Below are 22,405 nucleotides of genomic sequence, written 5' to 3'. Positions count from 1 at the left end.
CTCACCCTGGATGTTCTGTGGGTTGTCGATGACGAAGTTGCCGTTCCACACGACCGACAGGTTCACCGGCAGGTCGCTGACGTCGTTCCCCTCGTAGGAGTACTGTTGGGTGATGGCGAGGTCAGGCTTCCCAGCTAAGCGGCCTCCAGGCCGGAGCCTCAGGTCCACAAAGCAGCCAGGTCGCTAGCTCCGGGAGAAGTTTCTGCAGCCACAACTGCTCCCTCTCCACCCTCACCCTACACAGGGCTTCCTTCCTGGCTCTAGAGGTCCCTCTCTCCAGCCTAGGAACCATGAGGTGCCCTTCCAGGGGAACCTCTGTGCTTCCCACAGTCACCTCTGTGGCACCCCCTTGGAGACCACCTCCAACCACAGGCAGCCTCTGACCACTCCCTGCAGTCAGCCAGGCTGGGAAATCAGGACTCCCAGCTGGCCCTAGAATACGCATCAGCATGCTCTGTGAACCTCAATATCTTTGCTGAATGGGCCAGGAATGCCCTGTCTTGAGGTGGGAGATCTGTGTCCCTGGACTGGGGCAGAGACAGGCAGAATCACTGTCAGGTGCAGCCCTGCTCCCTGTCCCCTCCCCAACAAGGCTGGGCTGGGCCCAGGGGAACTGCCCCTCCCAGGGAGCCTGGCTAGGGCTCCAGCTGTGCCCGACTTTCTGCCGCGGATGACCTCAACTCTGTTCCCGTGCTGGGGCGGTGCAGGGAGCCCAGCGTCTCCAAGGGGCGGCCCGGCAATTCATCATTATTTTATCTGCAGGAATTTAATTGGATCCTATCAAATTCCCCGATACTCCCTCTTCCCTTTAAACACAGCTGAAGGGAAGATTAATGTGGGCCTGGTGAGAAGGGAGGGTGGGGAGGGAGACGCAGGTGGAAGGTGCAGGGTGGGCGAAGACTTGGTGATACAGCAGAAATGTCTGGAAAGGCTGGACGGCAGAGGGAACTCCAGATAGCTGTGGTGGCCAGGAGTGATCCTCATGGCAGACCTGCAACCCACCCTGCCCCAGGAAGCCTGTTGTGACCCTCCAGAGCCTACCCCACCCTGCTGGGACAGACCAGGAGTCAGCCAAAGGGCTCCAGACCTCTGACCCCATCAAGGCCCTCCCCAGGGCTCCCAGGGGATGGGGTCCAGCCAAGACATTGTTGACAGACCAGTGCCCCACACAACAGCCCAGCCACCTGCCCCTGCAGTGAGTTCCTGGAAGCCCACAGCTCCCTGGATCACACCTGTCCTGAGCAGAAGGTGAGACAGAGGCCTGCTGGGAGTGCAGGACTTCAGCCCAGGCCTCCAACTGCTGGGCAACTGGGCCCCACTTCCCCACCACTCCGGAAACAGCTGGCTCTATAGAGATCCCCTGTCACGGAATGTACTGCACCTGACAGTAGAGCTTTTCAAACACTATTGTGTCAAATCTGAAGGTCCACACATACTCTTCTAGGACTACAGGCAACACCCGTCTGCTAGTGTGCAAGTGTGGGCCAATGGGAGTGTTTTCTGCATTTGGCCAGGGATGGATGGAACCATGCGCTCTGGCACCCTGACCTCTGCCCTCCGGGAGCCACAGTGATGAAGGCTGGCTGCCACCTGGCTATTCCTGCACACACTCAGACCTGACGATCAGCCCATGCCTAGGACCCACGGAGACTGCAGTGTACGAGTCCCATGAGTCTGGCTACTGTCCACTCCCACACTCAGGCTGCTCCTACCACACATCTGGGTGCTCTCAGCAGCTACCAGGACAGCATGGGCCCCTTGCAGCCCACTTGCCCACATGACCCAGGCACATCTAAAGGGCCTGGCAATGGCCTGGGGAAGCCAGGAGTGGCTTCTGACTCATCAGAGATACATGTGAGCACGTGCACTGCCCTTTGTGAATAAGCACATGCCAGGACCCAGGGCCATGAGGATAACCGGCCCATTCCTGCTCATGGCCCCCAGCCCCTGCCCTGGCCACCTCACCGAGGAATTCTGGCACTGCAGGCTGGAGCTGTTGAAGCGCAGGGCGGTGACACGGGCCGGGCTGCCTGGGATGTGGAAGAGGCACTCATATCCACGCTGGCCTGACTGTGGCTGCGGCAGGTTCCGTGCAGCCAGGGTGATGGGCTTTACCACTCCCACTGGCACATAGATCTGGGTAGAGGGCAGGATCTGCGGGCAGTCCTAGGGATAAGAAGAGTTTGGCTGAGCCCGGGGGTGGAGGCCAGTGAGCAAGGTGCACCTCACTGCACTCCAGATGTGCACTGGGCCTGTGGTGCTCCCAGCCAAGCACCAATGTGCCCATTTTATGCACTGGCAAACCGAGAACCACTGGCTGGGACAGTGACTGCATACTGTGATCCAGACAAGCTCTATTACCTCTGGCCCCTGAATGCCCTGCCCCATGTTCTAGGACCCCCACCATTCCAGAGACCAAAGGAGCCCCATCTGGCCAGCAGCTGGAAAGGCCCCAGAGGCAGGAAAGAGTGGGGTTCTGGGGCTGCAGGCTCTGCACTGGGGGCCCAGGGAGTGTATAAAAATAACCAGAGCCCAGCAGAAAAACAGGCCTGGCCTCTGGGGCCAGCATTTCGGCAACAATAACTGATGCAATGGCCCGGCTTCCTTGCAGCATGGCTGCTGCTGGCCTCAGGAGATGGTCCCTTGGGAACACTGAGAAGCTGGGCTTTAAATAGGGATGCTGAAAACAGGCTGTAATCCCCAAGCCCTGCAACAGCCCCCAAGGCAGGCAGGCAGGCCCAGGCCCAGCTCTGCAGAGATTTTCCAAGACCCAGGAGGGGGCCTGGACTCTGGCCCAGCCCCTCAGGAGCTCCAGGGAAGCAGAGTTAACAAGGTCTAGCTGGGCAAGCTGACCACTAATCTCTGGGTCTGCAGGGATGCTCCTGTGTCCACCAGGGAGAAGCAGGTGGTGGCACCTTGCAGCTAGGGCCACTGGCCCCAACTTAGGGGCTGCACTTGCAACTGTGTGTTCCCACCACAGCTGCAGCCGGAAGGCACAGGCACACACAGTGGCCATACCTATGCCACACCTCCCTGGCAGTCTGAGGTGCACCCAGTGACTCTGCATGCTGAGGCTTAGGCTGGAGTCTCACTGTGACACGGGCCTTGTCACCCTAGGGCCCCAGCCATGAAAACGGGTGGCTCAGGGCACTGAGACTCCTTTCAGTCCAAGCTAGGCTGCCTGTGAGCTCCGGAGAATGGTCAGTCTGAGACCAGCTGAGCTGCCCCCACTGTCCACCCAACCGAAAAATGCCCAGAGGAGCCCAGGCAGCTCAGCCTGCAGCAAGCCAGAAGGCGACTATGGTGAGGCCTGGGCTTCTTTGGTGCCTGTAAGTCCAGGAAACCTCTTGGCACATGACATGAAGCTGGCTCACCCAGCGGGAGGTCTCAGTCATGGCCCACCCCTAGAACCCAGGTCCCAGCCAGGAAAAAGCACCCCCCACCACAACACCAGTGTGAGTGTGTGGGCCCAGCAGGCATCGAGGCCAATGTGGCTGGCCCCTACCTGCCTGCCCCATCACCCTGAGGCTGGCCTGTCCCCTCGCCACCCCTGCCCTCTGCCAGGGGCAGGAAGCTGACTGGCTGCCTGGGCCACACCTGGTCCTCTCAAGTGCTCCCCGCACCCCCACCCCATCTCCTCCCCAACACCAAGCTGAATGAGAACCCAGGAAGCTCTGCACCCATGCGGCCCACTGGGTCAGGCCTGGGCTCAAACTCCAGTGATCACCTGACTCCCCTTGGCCCGATTCTGACCCAGGCCCACAGTGGCATGGGTCTCCTGGGATCAGTGACAGTTCAGAGCCAGGTCCAACTGTCCCCAAAGGCTCTGATTACAGCCTTTTCCCCAGTGCATAGTCTCCCAGGTAAAAGGCTGGAGGTCCCTCTTCAGAGCCAGGTCCAGTTGTCTCCAAAGACTCTGATTACAACCTTTTCCCCAGTGCATAGTCTCCCCGGAAAAAGGCTGGAGGTCCCTCTGGGAAACGCTGGGGGAAGACTAACCGGGTGCATTTTGCCAGCGCACCAGGCTCCTTCCTCAAGGGACCCCAGCCTCCCCTTCATGCAAGGAGTCTACAGACCTGCTCAGGTCTGGGAGCTGACTGGCAGGGCACACAAATGTTATGTGAAGACGCAAACCACACCCCGCCCTTTCTGCAGAGTCCAGAAACAGGCATTTCTAAGAGAAAATCCTGACTTAGCGCGTCTCATGAGCTCTGCTTTGGTGGGGGCTCCATGTGGGAGCCCTTAGGCCCTGGCACACAGAACCAGCTGCCTCCATGGGCTCAGTCTGACGGCCCTTCCCATCAATATGCACAGGCCACTCCGCCTTCAGACAAAACACACAGACCCCAGTGTGCAGGCAGGCACAAGAAGGGGCCACAGAGACCCCCTCCCAGCATGGGGCAGGGGGCGGGCAGCAGCCTTGGGGGTTAGGCCTGGCTATCTCAGCAGGAAGCTGGATGTAGTATGCTCCTGTCTCAGGAGGTGGCTCAAGGAACCCACCAGAAACAGAGACGGAAAGAGGGCTTGTGAGGGGTGGGGACTGCCACTGGCCATTGTGCCCTGAGTCCGGGAGGACTCACGTCACGCCCCTTAGCAAACAGCTCCATAAAAATCTGGGACTCAAGCTAAAAAAAAGAGTAAAGTATTTGTGGAGAGAATCCATTCCACACACAGTCCTGCGACCCCCTAGCCCAGCCCTGCCTGCTCTGCCTCGCCATGCCCTGAGGCCCAGGGCCACTACTCCAGGGTCCGTTTCCTCCACTCCCCAAGGGTGCCCCGAAGTTCATGGCATGGATAGGGAAGGCTCAGGGAAGGCCACCACTGAGGAATTGGGCTATCTCAGCCCCAAAACCACCCCAAGCTGCCCAGGGCCCTGCTACCACCCGTGACGACCACTGTGCTTTCCCCACCGCCTGAACCCTAGGCGGCGCACAGCGCCAGAGCCAGTGCATCTATACACCCACCCCACAGTGACTTCACACCCAACTCTCCCTGGCCCGAGAGGCCCCAGGACCAGCTCCCGCCTCAGATTCCACCTTGCGCTCTGCCCACACCCCAGGATACCTTGGCCTGGCTCCTCGGGCAGGCCGCACCCCCAGGGAAGCCCCCCACTGTGTCCCTGGCTCCCACACACTCACTGTCATAGGCAGTCACCCTGACACAGGCACCGTGGTCCCTGCTGCCCCGGGCTACCCTCCACTGCTGTCCTGTGCCCTGATGTCATGCCAGGGAACAGAAAAGTCCAGTCCAGAGGGTGATGCTAGGGGCCGGGGGGGCCTCTGTGACAACGGACCCAGAGGAGAGAAGGCCGCCATGCAACTTCCTCAGCCCCCAGCCCCAAGTCCCCAGCCCGGCAGGGAAGTGCAGCCCAGCTGCAGCCTCCAAGGTCTCCCTGGCAAGCAGAATCTGCCCCCTCCAGCCAACGGGTGTGGTGTCCACAGCAAAGGAAAGTGACCTGGCTGCAAGTCCTCACTCCACACCCACAGCCAGAGCCGGTGGGGGTGGGGGCCACCACAGCTCCAGCCCCAGCTTCGCCACTCAGCGCCTGTGGGCCCTGGGTCCTGCCTTGTCCTGCTTTAAGTGCCTCAAGTTCCAAAAGGAATAGCCCGCTGCTCATAAAGCCAGTGCCTTGCCCAGCCCGGAATAATTACTACCTAATTACTAGCAATTACTACTCAGCGCCTGGTGACTCCAGAACTCACCAGCCTTCAGGCACATTAGGCCAGCAAGCTCCCCTGCCTGACACGGAGGCCTCTGTACCTGCCCAGCCAGGCACCCGCACCCCAGGCTCTGCGCGCACCTGCTCTGCAGCCTGACAGTGCCCCCCATTGCACCCAGGAGCCTGTGTCTGCAGCCCCCACACAGAGGCCCAGGGGCAGAACTCATCTGAGGCTTCTTCCCCTCCCTGAGTGTCACAAAGGACACCCAGGGGTCACCAACAAATACCACAGGCCTGGCTTCAGACCAAGACAGTGACCCCACAGACCTCCCAGCTGGCATCCAGGGTCACCTTGCTGACCCAGGCTGGTGGTACATGCACCACACGCTGACATCCCAGACACCCACAGGCGCTCCCTGGGCCAGGCCTCAGGTGACATCCAGATGGGATGTTTCAACCCAATTCTGCTCCACCTCTGAAAACCTGAGCCTCACCCTTGCCCAGCCTTACCTCAGACACGTTGACACGGCCCTCCAGGAAGGCGCAGTCAGCCACGTTGTGTGTGCACACGTGGCGGTATTTGCACCAGTGGCAGGGAAAGGAGCCGTTGACACAGGACAGGCAGCTGCAGGGAAAGGGTGGGTGCTGAAGCCTGGGGACCCGCAACCACGTGGGGTCACACACGAGCAGAAGGACACCATGCCGCCCCTGCTGGTATTCATAGTGCCACCTCAGGGCCTTGGCACTGACTGCCCCTGGCCTGTAAAGTTCTTCCCCCAAACCTGAGTGTGGCTGCCCCTCTGCCTCCTCACACCTCCCCGACAGCTGGTCTTGCCTGCCCACCCTCCTGACCCCAAGCTCCCTTTCCTCTTTGCCGCTTTTTCCTCCAGAGCCTTGATCATCATCTGACTGCCAGCCAGGCATGGATACTCGCACCAGAAATGTGTTAGTGCAACTAAGGAACTTCATTTTAAGTCTTGACTCCTTTTAGCAAACTTAGATTTAAACTGAAGCAGCATGTGCTGCCACAGAGCTGGACAGGGTCATGCACATCACCTCCCTGCAGAAAGCAGGATCGCCAGGGCAGGAGCTTGTCTGTTTTCCTCTGATACACCCCAGGGTCTGCCAGGCTGGCCACTGTAGGTGCTCTGCCCACAACACAGCCTTGCACAGGGCTGGCACCTTGCCATCTCAACAGCCTCCAGGAACATACCACCTCCATCTCCTCTCCAGGATCTCCTGACCCGCCAGCTCCCCCCAACCACCCTGCTTCTCCTGCAGCCCTTGGCCCCCTCCAGGCCTCTGCCCCAGAGATCCCCCACCCCACCTGGGACAGGAGATGCTGCATGCTGGAAATAAAAAGCCTGCCTGGCTCACGGCAGTTGCTCCACAAAGAGCTGTGGCAGAGTCCATCTGTGAGTCAGTCAACAAACAAAGACATACCCGAAAAGCCAGGCACCTCCTGTCTCTGAGGCCAAACCCTACTGCCTCAGCCTGGGTCTTCTGGGTCAGGGAAGGAGTGAGGGCTCTCCTCTGGGCTCACAGTGGGACTCACGGGAGGCCCCCAACTCCTCCCATCCTTCCTCTGAAGCTGGGGATACTCACAGCCAAAATGGGCAGCAGGCATAGCAGCTGCCTCCCAGACATACTCCCTGCCCAAGCCAGGGGACTGCGCAGGGGCCAGCACCAACCAGAAGGGACCTGGATGCTACATCATCCAACAGTAGCCTCCCACAACCAGAAGCAGCAGGCACCCAGGAGCCGTGTCTGGGCCCCTGCCCAGGCCCCCAAACCAGCCCTCAGCTCCTTCCTGAGCGCCTCCCCTCCACACCAGTGCCCATGGGCCACTGTCCATACCACAGTGGCAACAATGCACAATGTGCCCTTGTAGCCATACACAGCCAGCTGGGGCCCTACAAGATCCCTGTGTGGCAGGCACTGCCGCCCACTCTGACTGCTGCCCCCTGATGTGCCTGCCCCAGCCTCAGGAACCCTCTGCACTCATGGCCTTGCCCTGGCTGGCTCCTCTACCTGCAAGCTGCTCACATAGTGACCTCTCCTCCCTCCCGGACCCGGCCTGGGGAGCCCCAGTCACAGAATCACCATCTGCTGCCTGGCCACATGAGGGCAGGTCTGCAGACAGCAAGCACAGTGGGACCACAGGGACAGGGGTGTGGCAAGTAGCCCAGGTCCAGGTGGGCAGAGGGGCCCAGGGACACTCACGACTGGTGGACGCTGCAGTTGTAGAAGACAAAGTCCACAGACGCGAACTTCTTCCCTGTCTCCTTGGACTTCAGGTAGAGTTTCACCACCCGCTGGTCTCCTGCAGGAGCAGCACGGCTGAGTCACCAGGACCGCTTGCCCAGGACCCCCGCACAGGTCTAGTCCAGACAGGGGAACGACTTGCCCGGAGACCCTCCTAGCTGCCACCATCAGTCACATCAAACACACGTCCAGCCCCCTCAGCCCCCAGGTGACCAGGGCCTGGGATCTGCCCTGCTTGCCTCCTGCTCAGTAGCATGAGGGGTTCAGAACTTCGAGACTCTCCCCAGGCCCCCAGGCTGCCTGCTCCTGGGGAAGAGCCTGCAGAGCGACTGTCCAATGGACTGTGGCAGCCAGAGGGGTCCTGCACCCCAAGTCCCCATGACACTGTCCCCCACCAAACCTGTGCCACACATGGCCCACCCCTCACCCGCTCCCACCTCCAGCCTGCGGCCCCCTGCAAGACCCCAGGTATCTGCCATGTGGTCCCTTCATCCCGCCTACCCTGCCCTGCTCTTCCACCCTCTGGGTCACCATGGGACACCTAAAGACCTTAATGCCAGTAGGGATAGCAATAATTATGGTAGCGGAGGTGAAGTATGCTCATGTGTCTACGTCTATTCCTACTGTAAATATATGGTGAGCCCATAAGGTAAATCCTAAGAAGGATGTATCCGCTGTCCACCTCCCTGGCAGGAAGGCTCTCGCTCTGGCTGCATGCCTGGAGGGTTTTCTCCACTCCCAGACCAGCAGGTGATGAGACCCCCCCTCCCATATCAGCTGTCAGAGAGTCACCAACATGCCCTTGGAACTGAACAAGGGAGGCGCTAAACAGGCGGCAACTGGATTGCAGCCCTGGACCTGGCCAGGCAGCAGGTACCACTGTGTTGGGGCCACTCACCCTGGCCCCGCGTGATGGGTGCCACCTCCCGGGCGGAGGGCGAGCGGCAGTGGATCCGGCCGTCCTCCAGGACGCTCTCAGATTCTGTGAAATCCTCGAAGGAGCAGTTGACACCAGCTGAGAGGTCAGGCACATTCCAGGCCTGCAGCACGAGCTGGGTAGACAGAAGGAGGCACGGTGAGCAGGGTCCCCATGGCTGTCCCCCACCGCTTACCACCTGGGGTGCCACACTTACTGGGACCTGGGACATGGTGACAGACACATTACGAGGCTGCACAGTCAGCTGCACGCACTGCAGCAGGTCCGCGGCAAAGCGCTGGGGCTCGTCTGCTCTCTCACAGGCGTCCCGCCTCGAGCAGCTGCAGGCAGAGGGGTTGAGGCTGGGCGGGTGGGGAGACTTACAGGGCTTGCATGCCAGGCGGGACCTGGGCAAAGAACTCGGGGTGGCTTGCCATGCACCAGGCTCCCCCTCCCCACTGTGAGACCACCATGGCCCTCCCCAACTGCCCCTGCCCACCTGCCCAGACTCACATGCTGTGCAGGACACACCAGCCACAGTGGGGGTCCCGTGACCCCAGACACAGCTCACAGGACGTGTACTGCACACAGCTCTCCACAGGCACCCGCGTCACCTGGGGTGGGGGAGGTGTCAGGCCCCTCCAGTACCACCCCAGGGGTCCCAGCCATCCTCACCTCTGACTCCCTACTCTGCTCTCCTTAGGCCCGGGGAGGCCCTGCACTTCTCAGTCTATTCAAAGGCAGATCTGGCAACCCTGCCATGGCCAAGCCAGGTCGCACAGGTCAGGCCTCTGCCCTGGAAACCCAGGGGGCAGCAGCCAGAAAGAACAGTCCATATGGGAAAAACCAATCAAAGAAGCACCTGCAGCTTCAACCAGAGTTCCTCTCCATCTGTCTGGACTCCATCCCAGCTCTGAGCTTCCCCAGGGATCAACGGGCTTGGCGGGTCCCAATCCCAAGCTCCAGCGCAGGTCCAGACAACACTCAGAGGGGCAGGCTGGCCTCAGCTCACTCTGACTCCTTGGCTCAGCCCAGTATCCCAGTGCCCACGGAGGCACGTCCCTGAGGTCCCCAGGAAGGCAGAACCCCATTGTGCCCAGGAGGGGCAGAGAAAAACGAGCCAGCCGCAAGCGGAGGGAGGCCTGGCCTCAGCTGGTATGCCCAACCTGGCCCCACCTGCCCCATCTGCCCACCCTCCAACTGCCACGAGGTTACTAGGTTGGGTCAAAGGGCAGGGGTGGACTCCAGGCAGGCCAGGCCAGGGACTCAAGTCCATGGCCTTACAGAGCTGGGCCAGGCATCAGGCTGGGTAGATCAGGCCAGCCACAGCCCCCATGGACAGACCCACTGGACAGAGACCCAGCCCTAGGCCTGAGGACTCAGGGGCCCAGCACACACCCCAAACTCCAGTGACACCTGTCACTGAAATCGCTCTTTCACACATCTGTTTCTGTGGTCAGGAAGTCAACAGGGGAGGGGTGGGAATTCCAAACCCAGCCCAGGAAAACATGGAGGCAGCAATGAGGCTGTGGGGCCCCTGGTGACCAGACCAGTTCCCCTGCAAACCCAGTCGAGCCCACAAGTCTACAGGGAGGCAGAGCACAGACTGGCTTGAAACCACTTTTACCAGGAGCCACAGATGCCCAACTTGTGATGTGGTCCCACCCCTACTACTCTGTGACTAGGGTTCCTGGTAAAAAGGCCCCCACCTTCAGCCACACCGTCTGACTGGTGCAGCACCCACCTGCTTCTCAGTCATGGCGTAGAGGTACTGGTGGTTGGGGCTGAGGACGAGGTCTCGCAGGATGGGGCTGCCCTCCTGGGCCACCACGCTCTCATAGGCCAGGGCGGGCCGGCCACTGGGGTTCGAGAGGTCCACCAGAATCTGCAGCAGCAAGGGGTCCTAACTGGGGCTGTGCTGATACCTCCCTGACCCAGCCCCCCTCCCATCAAGGGTCAGGAGTCTAAAGCCCCTCCCCGAGCTGCCCAGACATGCATGAGCAGAGAGTACCAGCGCCAGCCATACTCACTCTACACATCCCCAGCTCCAGCCCCAGTGCAGGGCAAACTCAGACCCCAACAGGCCAGTCTAGGACTCAGCCCCTTTATCAGTCAAGAGAGGCCAGAGGGTATTGGGGCCTGGAGACAACCACAACCCAGCACCCACCATGGAGCAGCACGGCCACACCCAGGGTGAAGGCTACAGGAGTCCCATGGTGCCTAGCCATCCCTGCGGCCAGGCTGGGCTTTTGAAGGAGGGATGTTGGTTGTGGGGGGCAGAGGCCAGGGTTCACAGGAAGTCTAGGGCAGTGGACCAGGAGACTCCAGGATGGGGTGTCCTAGGGGTGGGGGCATCCCAGCAAGGCAGTGGAGGAGGATGGGCATCTCATTGGCATGGAAATGTATTCCAGATCCCAAACAAACCAGGCGTTAATTAGCCAGCTCTTCTCCTCCGCAGCTTGCGATGCTGCAAGTATTTTTAGTTGCTTTTACCAAACAAATGTATTTAATTAACAGAGAGACCCAGGGGGCTTTCCAGAGATGGGACTCTTGGGGCGTGTCTGCCCAGCTCTGAATCCAGGGCAGGCTCTCAGGCTGCGGGCTGTGGCCTGCTTCCCCTAGCCTGACCCGCTCCTGTTCCCGCTCTACCTCTCCACTTCCACTTCAGGGCAGGAGCCTGGGCCCAGACTCAGTACCCCTCCTCTGTGTCCTCACGGTGACAAGGCAGGGCAGGTCGGGGGCAGCAGGGCCCAGCGAAAGCCCCTGGTTGGAGCCCGATCCATCAGGCCTGGGTTGAGGGCGGCCAGCCAGGGTGGGGCGCTGTGTTTCTGGGCCAAAGAGGCTGTCGGCTGGGAGAGGGGGAGGGCTGCATTCCTGAGCGCCGCCGGCCACCCCCTACATCCGCTCAGCTGCCTCGCCACCAAGCAGGCTTAAGTCAAACCAGACCCGGAAGAGTGGAGCCCAGAGCTGGGCAGGGGAGGAGGCGGCCAGGATGGGCCTAGCTGTCCTGGCTGCAGGGCCATGGCCCACAGCCTCTGGGAGGAGAGAAGCAGGGACAGCGGGCAGCCTAGGGGCAACCAGGCCACAGCCGCCCAGCACCCCGCCGGTGGGGCCTGGATGGCACCCACACCCGCACCCAGTGCACCCGCACCTGCCTGCCCTGCAACCACAGCAGGAGTGGGAGTCCTTGTTCAAAATGACCACTGGCCTAAGGCCTGCCCGATGGACGCTTAGGATGCCAGCACCACAAATTCCCTGCCTTGCTCTGGGTCAGTGGCCAGACGGTAGGTACTCAGACCCAGGCGGATGCCAGCCAGGACCAGCCTCTGGGCCACACTGCCTGGGTCCAAACCTCTCTCTGCCTCTCTCAGACAGTTGTTCTGAGCATTACAGGAGGACCAGGCCAGGTGTGCCAGGCAGGAGCAGGGGGACCCAGGGTGGCCAGGCCCACAGCAATCACCACACCTGAGCAGCCAACCACACATCTGGGCCAGTGGCTTAAGACAGCCACCAGGGAGTGGGGGCAGGAAGGCGAGGAGGGCAGGACACAGACTGGGTGGAAGCTGGGGCAGGCGTGCCCAGTGCGCAGACCTGCAGCTCCAACTCAGAAGACCCCGGTTAGGCACTGCGATTCCTCTCATTTCCTCCATCCCCACAGCCCTGTGGATATCCCCAGTGGTTTCCCACTGTGAAGCCCAGCCCCAGCTCCCCCTTCCCTATCAGCACCAGGGGATATGGCCCCTGGCTCCTCTTGCCCCTGGCAGTAGGGTCTCTTCAGCCTAAGCTGATGGACCCTGGCCCAGCATGCAGGGAGCACTTGAGAGGTGTCTCAACAAGGACATGACTCGCCTCCCCAAGAGCCAGGGCCACATGACGCCAGACCCTGACCCTGGCCTGGCCTGCCAGGCATCCACCCACTCAGGGCTGGGGGCACAGATGTCACACCAAGGGGTGAAGAAATGGGTCAGAGAAGGGCAGGTCCAGGGGGCACACCAGCTCCAAGGCAAGAAACGGTGGGTGAGGGGTGCAAGGAGGGGTCCCAGGAAGGGAAGAAGCCATAGGAGCCATGGGCTGGGCCCCAGGCTACAGAATGCCCCGCTCCGCCCAGCAGCATGCCGACCAGACAGGTGGCTCTGACAGCTGCAGCCGGGAGCACACGCGTCCGGCTGTCCATCCGCCATGTACCCATCTGTCCACCCACCTGCCCGGCACTGGGTCACCCCCACCCCTTCACGCACACAGGCTGGGCCCAGAGAGACAGAGCTCCAGGAGAGGCCATGGCATGGCCAGTGTGAGTGGAGCATTGAGGAGGCTAATACGGCACAGCACACCAGGCCAGAGGATGGACGCGATACAGGCACAGGCCCCACACTGTTCACTGAGGCGCCACGGTCCAGACTCAGCAGGGCCCCTGTGCACCCACACATGTTCTGCAGGGCATCCAGCTAGGACAATGGTCCCCAGGACATGTGTCTGTGTTCTAGCCAGCGTTCAGGGTGAAGGGCCTGTGCAGCCAAGCCAGCTTTATCAAACCACACAGACAGGAGGTAAACTGAGACTCACACATCACCTGCCAGAGGAACCCTGGGCCCTGGACTCACAACTGCACCTGGGAGGAGCACAGAGGCTGCTTGCAAAGTGGGAAGCAGGAGCCAGCACCCGGCAGGAGGGCATTCCAGGAGAACCAGAGCGCGGGGCACAGACGGTGGGCCTGAGGCCAGAGCGGCTGGCAGGACAGCGGGGCACATGCCGGCCAGGAGCCCACGTGCCGACGCCCACACCCTGGCCACAGCTGTCCACTCGAGGGCCACCCGCCTGGAGGCAGCCCACCCTTGAGGTGGCTGGGCCCAGAAGCCCCTCCCACAGCAGCTGGGCAGCTGGCAGGGCAAACGAGAGGCTTGACGTGTCCCGGGCATGGGGCCGGGCCACAGGCATGCCCTGGAATCCTCCCCCAGCTGTCACCTCCTTGATCTGCAAATCTTTCCCCAAAGACCAACAGAACCTTCCACGACTGGCCCCAACAGCCCGCCCTCCCACCTCCCAGCACAAACCAGGAGCTGGCGCTGTCCATGCATGCTGCCCCATGCTTGAGAGGACTCTCCCCTTTACCCAAGTGGCTTCAGTTGAGCTAGCAGCCTCCCTGGATATGGTCCTCGGCTGCACCAGGCCCCCACCCACCCCTAGCTGGGAGGACATGGGATGCCCCCACCTACTTCTGCCTGGACCGTCTAACCCTGGGTCCCTGTCCTATATGCACACAGGTGAGTCGACCCTGGGCTCTGAGCCGAGACCAAAGTGCAGTCCCAAAGCGCCGGGTCCCGAGGTCTCTCCGTGTCCGGGCCAGGCCAGGCATGGCCCTCACTCCTGGACTGAGCACCTCCCACTGCCACAGGGCTCACCTGACCCTCCCCACAGATAGGCCAGGGAGTAGGTCCACCACTTTGCCCGTAGGACACAGCAGGCAGGGCTCACGGCAGGCCCCAGGCTGGCCCTGCTGGCTGTACCCACTCCCATCACCACCACAGCCCTGGCCAACTGCTGCAGGCAGGCAGCTGAGGGCCCGGCCAGGTCAGCTGTCCGTCCCGCCCAGAGCCAACAAAGGGCCCATTCTCCGGGCTGAGGGCAGGCGGGGGTGCCGGGAGGATGTCTGGGCCACCCAGGCTAAGTGCCAGGGCCGGCACGCGCCCCAGCCGCCAGGAGGCAGGGGGCTGCCTGGCTTGGCCCTGACCTGGCAAGGGGAGTTGCCTGGCTCTGCGTGCCCCGTGATGGCAGCCAGGGGCCCGGCCCTTCCCCTGCCTGTGAGGTGGGGATGCACCTGTGGAGCTGCCTCCTGGCTCTAGGGCTGGGAGAAGGACAGGATGAGGTGGGAACAGGCAAAGACCAGGGGCAGCAGCTAGGGAGGTGTCCATGCGTGGAGGCTTCACACGCCTCTCAGCCTTTCTGCAGAGGTGGCTGCCAAACCCGTCCCCAGCCTGAGGGGGTCCCAGGAAGGGCTGCTCGAGGAGCAGGAGCCTCTGCTGCCCTCACTTCTCAGGACCCCCACGGGGCGCAGAGCCCACCTGCCCCTCCCCTTCCCAGCCAGAACTGCACAGCTGAGATAGGCCCCAGTGAACCCACTCCCGGACCCTCCTCACCCCTCACAGGACTGCCCCTTCCTCCAGCTGTGGACAGGTTCTAGGCCTCCTTCCTGGGTCCCCACCACTCTCAGAAAGGCCAGGAGGAACTGGATACTGGAAAAGCAATTAGTGATTTCCTCTTGGCAGTAACTGGGTAATTAAAACAGGATTTGCAGGAAGCACGAGGGCTGGAATCAGGCTAGACACACCTGTTGGGGGAGAGGGTGTCCCAGGAATCCCACCTCTTCCACCCCCAACCGTGAGCACAAAGGGGAGAGCAGAGACTGAGATCAGGGTCCTGGCAGGTGGAGGACAGTCAGGGCTGCCTTAGACAGGCTCCAGCCTGCCCCAGCAGCAATCCCCTCAGCAAGGAGTGGACCTCCCCAACCCCTGGTCTCATCTGCCAACATCCACTTCACAGAGTTGTGTGAGAATTCAGGAGCTCATGGTTTCAAAGGGCATGTCTGCTTCGCCCTGCTGCAGGGCAGATGTGCACAGCTGCCTGGGGAACCTAGCCCCAGCTGGTGAGGCCACAGCTAGTGGGAACCACCATAGACTGCACCGCCTCGGTCACATACCACTGCCTGGGCTCCGGGCTAACCTGGGGCTTGGTCAGAGTCCCCACCACAGCCAGACTGTCACCAGCACGGGTCCTGTGGGGACGCAGGCAACAGGGACCATCTGCCCCAGTGTCTTCTCTCAAACCCACCAGCAGCCTGGTGCCCTCTCTCCTCCATCCTGTGACCTCAATGCCACTTCCAGCTCTGACCCTAGTGCCACCCCATGGTCCTGGGCCCTCAAAGACCCACATCAGCACCTACCCCCACATCCAGCTGGTCCTGCTACCTTCTCTGGTGAAGTGACCCACCACACAAGCACAGTGTGCCCAAGGCAGCCCCTGAAACCCCAGAAGGCACAGTGCGGTTCCCAGCACCCACGGGGGCCCCTCTGAGCTTTGGCCCTCCTGTTCCTTGTCCCCAGAACACCCTTCCAGCAGACCACCCAGCCCCCTGGGTTGTTCCAGCCTCCATACCCACTGCGCGCTGGCAGGGCCTCCTACACCATGGTCTCTGCTGTGGTTGGGACCACAGGCCCCATGTGCCTGTGGGGGAAGGTGACTGCCCAGTGCGGATACTCACGAGGCCGCCCCTGCCGGGCTGGCCATGAGCCTGAGCACACACAAGATGAGGCATGGGGAAGCCACTGCTGCCTCCATCTTATCAACGGTGTTGAGGGACCCGTGCCCGGGCTTAGGCCTGACTGGCCAGGGCCCTCCGTGCGTGCCCCATGGGTGGCCCTGCCAGCCGCTGGGAAGCAGAAGGGATGCTTATGCACCCTCACGCACCACCAGCTCTGGGACGGCACTCATTATGCCCACAGGGCAAACAGGAGGTTGTCGCTCCCTACATCCTCATGGCTCGGCCCACAGTGGCCAACCACATCCAGGAGAGGCAGAAAGGGGGTGGCACATGCTCACCAGGAAGCACAGATGTCGACAGGTTACTGTGCATGGCCCCCCAAAGGGGACTGGGACTGCTGGCCTGGGCAGGCAGTGGCGGCACACACTCAGGCCCCACAGAGAGCAGCCACGACAGGCAGCTGGCTCCGCCCCATCCCACCAAGACCACTGTCGGGGGCACAGCAAAGACGGACCCCGTGGCCCGCCCCAGAGCACGTGCTTCGTGCCCGTCAACCCCGCATGCTGCCAGGCACTGCCACAGGTCCCCACCAAGTCCTTCAGCAGCAGCAGAGGCGGCCCCAGAGAGTTAAGGCAGAACAACAACAGAGGCTCCACAGCCTGGCTTCCAGGCTGAAACCCAACAGAAATCCATCCTTCTGCCACGGGAATCCACAGTCGTGCTTACAACAGGCCTGCAAGGACTGGCAACACCACAGCCATCCAGAGTGGGCAGGATGCACAGGCATGTGTGCTTGAAACACACAACATGAGGACACGGCACGCACCACAGCTGCCCACAGGTAAGGAAGAGTCTTGCCAAACAAAAGATGACGACTCAACCCCAGAGCCCACATAGCAGCACACAGCATTGACGGAGCCGGCCAGGGCGGTCACGCTGGGAAGGGAAGGACCAGGAGGGGCTGCTGGGGATGGTGGGTGCCTGTGCTCTCCCGTGACACACCCCCAATGCACGCTTCCATGTGTGTCACTTCCATGTGGTGTCTGTTACAGGCTGACCATGCAGGGCACGGGACCCTCCTGCAGATTCGGGAGTAGGCTGCATGCTGCAGGTGCAAGGGGCACATCCCCCAAGAATGCCAACAGTGCAGCAGAGGCTGTACCTCAGAATGACTGCAGGGTTCAAGGGCAAGTCACTGAAATCAACTCCCCTCGTCCCTCACTCAACAACACACAAGATGAAACTCAATGGTGGGGGACAGCAGCCTCCTCGTGGCGGGGCTAGGGGCTCAGTACTGCCCTGCACCTCCCTTGGGTCAGGGCTGCCTGTGGCCAGCACACTTCTTGTCCCCCTGGCTCCAGCTCTTTCAGGACGGTCTCCTACCACATCCCTGGCACAGACCCTGACAGGGAGGCTCACTGCAGACCTGATGAGGCTCAAGCTGCCAACCCCACAGTGGGCACCCGCCACCAACTGCCTTGCACTTGCGTGGGTTGTGAGACGCCACTCAACTTCCAGAACTTATAAATTCCAAAATCCTGCCTGGGGTCCAGGGGGTATGAGGGGAATATAAAGAGGCCTCTAAAGCATGCTGAAAGCTTCTAGAGCAGCGGGGCCTAGGGGGCAGGTGTTCCTTGTCCCCAGGTAGCCTAGGCACACAGCAGGTGCTAAGCTATCTGCAGAGGGGAAGATGGCCGGGTGGAGGACACCTCCAACGCTGTGCAGGGCTCCAGAGGCTTCACTCCAGCTCCAGGCCCTGCAGACCACCATTCCCAAAGCTCATGGATGGCAACTAATGCCACAGGCCTCCCAAGCACTTCAGAGACCCAGCTGCTGCAGGTCCCGCAAAGTGCTGAAGAGTGGTGTGGACCAGGCAAGCTGTAGGAGGTGCCGCAGCATGAGTCCTGAGGGCCCATGAGCACAGGGACAGGGGCCAGCCAGGCCAGGATGCACACAGGGGACTGCAGCTGTAGCCTCCATGCAGGGACCGCCGCAGGGAGATGCTGTGATGGCTCATCAGGGGCCAGCTCCAGAAAGAACTTGGAGCCCCAAGCCCCCCTGGGGTATGCCCAGACGTATACAACACCCAGGGAAAGAAACCAAGGCCCCAGAGGATGGGGCTTCACCAGGGCCATGCCCCATAACCCAGGTGGGTGGCTTCCCTGAGCTATTCAGAGCCACAGTGCAGGTCCTGGTGGCCCAAAGGGATGCTTGAGTTGGTCCTGTTATACTCTCTTAAAATGTGGATTCGTTGCCAACATTTAATAATCAAGAGATCTCACACAAAACACAGGTTTCCAGAATCTCTTGAAAAACCGGGTGCCCAGGCAGTTGGGCCTACATTTCCAGAATGGGCAGGCTGGGACTCAGACAGAGGCAGCTCCTTTTGCCTTGCAGCAGCAGCAGGACCAGAGCAGGTTGGCCTCGGGTGCCCCTCAGCCGCCCACAGGGCAAGGCTCTCCCCAGCTTCCCTCTGTAGGAGGATGGCACCTGCTCTGCAGGAGGCCAGGGCCTGTGCTCTCCCCTCCCACGGGGGTACTTGGGCTGATGCTACAGGACCTGAACCAGGGGCTGCTCCTGGGAGCTCCTGACACGGCCTGGGGTCCCCAGAGGCCACGAGAGGAGCTGGGAGCAGGGCCCAGGAAGTTCGCTGAGAGAGAAACCCCAGGGGGAGACGCTGCCTCTGTGGGGGTGGGGCAGGTGCCAGGCAGGGTCCTGGTGAAAGGAGGGGGGACAGGGGCACCCCAGTTGGCCTTATAGCCTAAGTTGGCAGGTCTTAAATTAATTGGCTACAATTTTACACAACAGTTTGGCAGGGGCTGGCCTGGGGCCAGCCAAGTCTCTGGAGCTCCCCAGACACTTTTTAAAGTCCGGAAAGGACCGGCCTGGGAAAGACAGGGAGTGGTCAGCCTGGCAGGCCTGCCCCTGGGTCACGCGTGGGCTGGGGGTCCCCAGGGCCCAGCTCCAGCAGACCAAGTGGAGAGGGCAGGAGGCGGGGCCCTGAGCTCTGAGAGCATAGCCAGGCCAGCTGCCTCAGGGGAAGAGGAGCCCTATGTGAACAGGCAGGAGGGAGCCCCGGGGGCCTGGCCCCTCCCAAGGCCCTGAGAGCAAGAGGGAGGCAGGGCAGCCTGGGGGCGGGGCTCAGCATGGCCCTCCTTACCCTGGCTCTGGACCCTGGACCACAGCCAGCCCCACACACAGGCTGGGTCAGGATGACAAGGAGAGACAAGGAGAAGTGAAGTTCTGCTGCTCCCAGGCCAGGTCAAGAAGAGGCCTGTGTGGCCAGCAGGGAGCAAGCGTCCTTCACAGTGGAGCAAGGCCAGAGGCCTCGCACTGGAGTCTGCAGGACATAACAGAGCCAAGGCAAGCAGAGTGGGACTCGAACCCAGGCCCCAAAACAAGTGAGGGTAGATCCCCTCCTCCTGACCCCTTGCTCCAAACCCAGGGCACCCTCTGCCCATGTGGCCTGTGGTGGGAAGTTAGGCTTTGAAGGCCCCACGGTAACTAGGGAGGCAGAGCGGATGGAACAGGCACCCACAGCAGCAGCACCCCCAGGCAGGTCCGAGGGCAGGAGCTGGCCAGACAGCCAGGGTCTTGGACTGTAGCACAGGTGGGAGTGGGTGGTGAAGGGCTCCTCAGAGAGGGGGTCACTGATGAAGGGGCCTAGCTCTCGAGGCTAGCAGAGAACTCTGCCCAGCCTCCTCCAAGGAACCACAGAAAGGGAGGAAAGAGCCAGCAGCCCTGAGCACCTGCCTTGAGCACTCAGTTTCCCCACCTGTAAAACAGATGACAGGCTGCTATGAGGCCTCTGCAGGGTGCTGGCGCACGGTCAGCACTCATTACACACCCCAGGCCACACAAGCATGCCAGGTCCGCATGGTACGAGGAGACACCAAGGCTCAGAGAGGCTAGACGGCTTGCTCAGGGCCACAAAGTGGGCGGGAGAGGGCTAGGACCCACGCTGACATGCAGCCATTTGCATGACATTGAAGTTCAAAAACCCTGCACGGGACATGCCCAGCTGCTGGACAGTTTGAGAGCAGGTAGATTTGGGTGAAAGAGTACAGGTGACAGGTTCTCCACTGACATGACCGTGTCTGCATCCAGGGGGACAAAGCAGAGGTGTGCATTTCCTGGGGGGGGCCTCCGAACAAACTTCCGACCCAAGTCTCTGATTACAGATTCTGCCAGGCCAGGAACCCTTGGGCACAGCTGACCCCAGATGCTCCCAAAGGGTGCCATCCACTTGTACATGGCCCATGGCACCCAGCCCAGACTTATTTGGGGGTGGAGGGAGGCAGTACACAGGATGGGCGCTGGGAGGCAGATATGAGCACCTAGAGCCTCTGAGAACTTGGGGCTCTGAGGGGTGGGGGCCCGGCCAGGGTCACCAGGCAGGAACTAGCCATGTCAGGCCCTGAGGATGCAGCCTCCATCTTCCCAGCTGCATCTTCCAGCAGCTGCCCACAAAGCCAGACTCAAGCAGGCACCTGGTCCAGGGAGCAGAGGACAGGCTCCACCCCTGCCTGCCTCCCTGACAATGGCCCTCCTTAGGACTCGGGGTAGGAAGGGGAAAATTGGGAGAAGGAGTGGGGGCAGGAGGGAGGGGAAGAGTTGGTAGAATCTCATCCCAGAAGCAGCCTCTTCCCATAGATGGGCCCAAGCCCAACTCCGCAGTTCCATGCTCCATACCTCAGTTTCCCTCTGTGGGACTGGGGTGAGGAGGCAGGGAGACAGGCCAACAGGCACCCAGAGGAACAGCTGTGCGTCCTGCTGCTCCCCCAGCAAAGCTCCGACCTAAACAGTGCCCTGGGGCACAAAAGAGTGAGTGCCGGGCAGTAGGAACAGGGCAGGGTTAGAGGAACCTGTTCACTGGCTGGATAACAGGCTCTGGGGCGCCCCACGAAATGTCTCTAAGCTGCTGCACTGGGCTTCCACACAGGCACTGCCCTCTGCCTGGCAAAACCCACCCCAACACCCACCCCATGCGCTCGAGAGCCCTGTGTGCCTCCCAGTGTGAGGAGAGGGAGTGCAGGCTGGGAGGACGGAGGCGAGGGACCTCATACCAGAGCCGCAGGGCAGCACCCTACATGGGGGCCAAGAGGGAGGTCACAGCAGAGGACCCGACTCAGGGGTCACAGGATTTCCCTCATCAGCCTCAGCCTCATAGCCAATGTGAGCAGAACCAACAGGACCCCAGGGCACCCCCACCCTGGGGGGCCTATAGTCAGCAGCTGGGCCCCCATTGGCCCCAAGACCACCAGCAACCCCCACCCCAGCCCAGAGCCTGAACATCTGGCTCATTTCTCAGAGGGGAAGTTGAGGTGCAGGGGATTCCCCCGAGAGATCACAGAGCCAGGGAGGGGCAGGACTCCCCAACCATTCCCAGGGCAACTACCATGGCAGAGATGGGAGGCCCCCTTCCCAACACTGGGCACGGGGCTGAGAGCTGCAAGCGCTGGCCAGCCCCCAGCCCAGCCCCACTCGCAGGCCCACATCTGCACTGGCACCAGCCTCTGGTACCTGTTATGCACCCCCAGGGCCCACCACTGCCCACTGGGCTGCTGGGGTGCCCAGGTACCCCCATCCTTCAGTCTCTCTGCGAGTTTCCCCCACACCAGGCCAGCCTGGTGCCCACCCCAGCCCAGGCAGCTCCCCTCAACCCATGCCCTCCAGGAAGCTCTGCACTGCCTCTGTCCAGCCCACCATTCTGGTAAAGGAAAGGAGAACCCTGAAGACCAGACAGCCATCCCTGCAGCACCCAGCCCTCACCTTGCCACCGTGGGGCCGGCCCAGGGTTGCGTGCTAGAGCTCCTCAAGCACCAGCCAAAGACAGGTGGGGGCACTACCCTTGTCCTGCCCTTGGCCCAGTAGAGGGGATGGGGAGAGGCAGGGCCAAGGCCTCCGGCCCAGCAGAGTGCTGAGGCAGCAGACACTGGATCTCCTGGCTGGGGAGCAGGGCCCAGAGGGGAGGGGGCTGCGCAGGCCTGCCTTCACCACCCACACACAGCAGCCTCCCCAGGAGGTCAGCAAGTGCCCTTGGAGAGCCGGCCCCAGCCTCAGCATCCCTGCACAGGCTCCTGCGTGGTCTCAAAGTGTCCTAGATTAGCAGGCCTGGGGCCAGTCATGGGCAGAGGCACAGAGGGGAATTGGGGCCCTTCAAGGTCACTGGGCCCAGTGTAGGGCAACATTCCCCCTGCCCCCCATATGTCAGATCTAGCCTCCCACAGCATAGAGCAGCACTGGGCCCGCCACCTGGGACGGCCTCAAGCCTTTGCTCCTGCTCCAGGCAGGGACTGCATTCCAAGCC

At 61.6% G+C, this 22,405-nt stretch overlaps 1 protein-coding gene across 1 annotated transcript in view; it reads right to left on the bottom strand.

Moving 5' to 3' along the window:
- Positions 1-22,405, bottom strand: part of PLXNA1 (plexin A1) — a 55,315-nt gene that overhangs the window by 24,482 nt on the left and 8,428 nt on the right. The window contains exons 4-11 of the mRNA XM_038003461.2: positions 10,585-10,725; positions 9,354-9,454; positions 9,058-9,181; positions 8,823-8,976; positions 7,883-7,982; positions 6,170-6,284; positions 1,966-2,166; positions 6-102 (exon numbers count right to left, since the gene is read on the bottom strand). Of these exons, the coding sequence (XP_037859389.1) occupies positions 6-102; positions 1,966-2,166; positions 6,170-6,284; positions 7,883-7,982; positions 8,823-8,976; positions 9,058-9,181; positions 9,354-9,454; positions 10,585-10,725 (1,033 nt within the window). The remainder of the gene's footprint in view (positions 1-5; positions 103-1,965; positions 2,167-6,169; positions 6,285-7,882; positions 7,983-8,822; positions 8,977-9,057; positions 9,182-9,353; positions 9,455-10,584; positions 10,726-22,405) is intronic.

Source organism: Chlorocebus sabaeus, chromosome 22 (assembly GCF_047675955.1).
Source record: "Chlorocebus sabaeus isolate Y175 chromosome 22, mChlSab1.0.hap1, whole genome shotgun sequence".
Taxonomy (NCBI): Eukaryota; Metazoa; Chordata; class Mammalia; order Primates; family Cercopithecidae; genus Chlorocebus; species Chlorocebus sabaeus.
The sequence above is the reverse complement of the archived record's forward strand: the minus strand, read 5'-3'. Positions and strand labels throughout refer to the sequence as shown.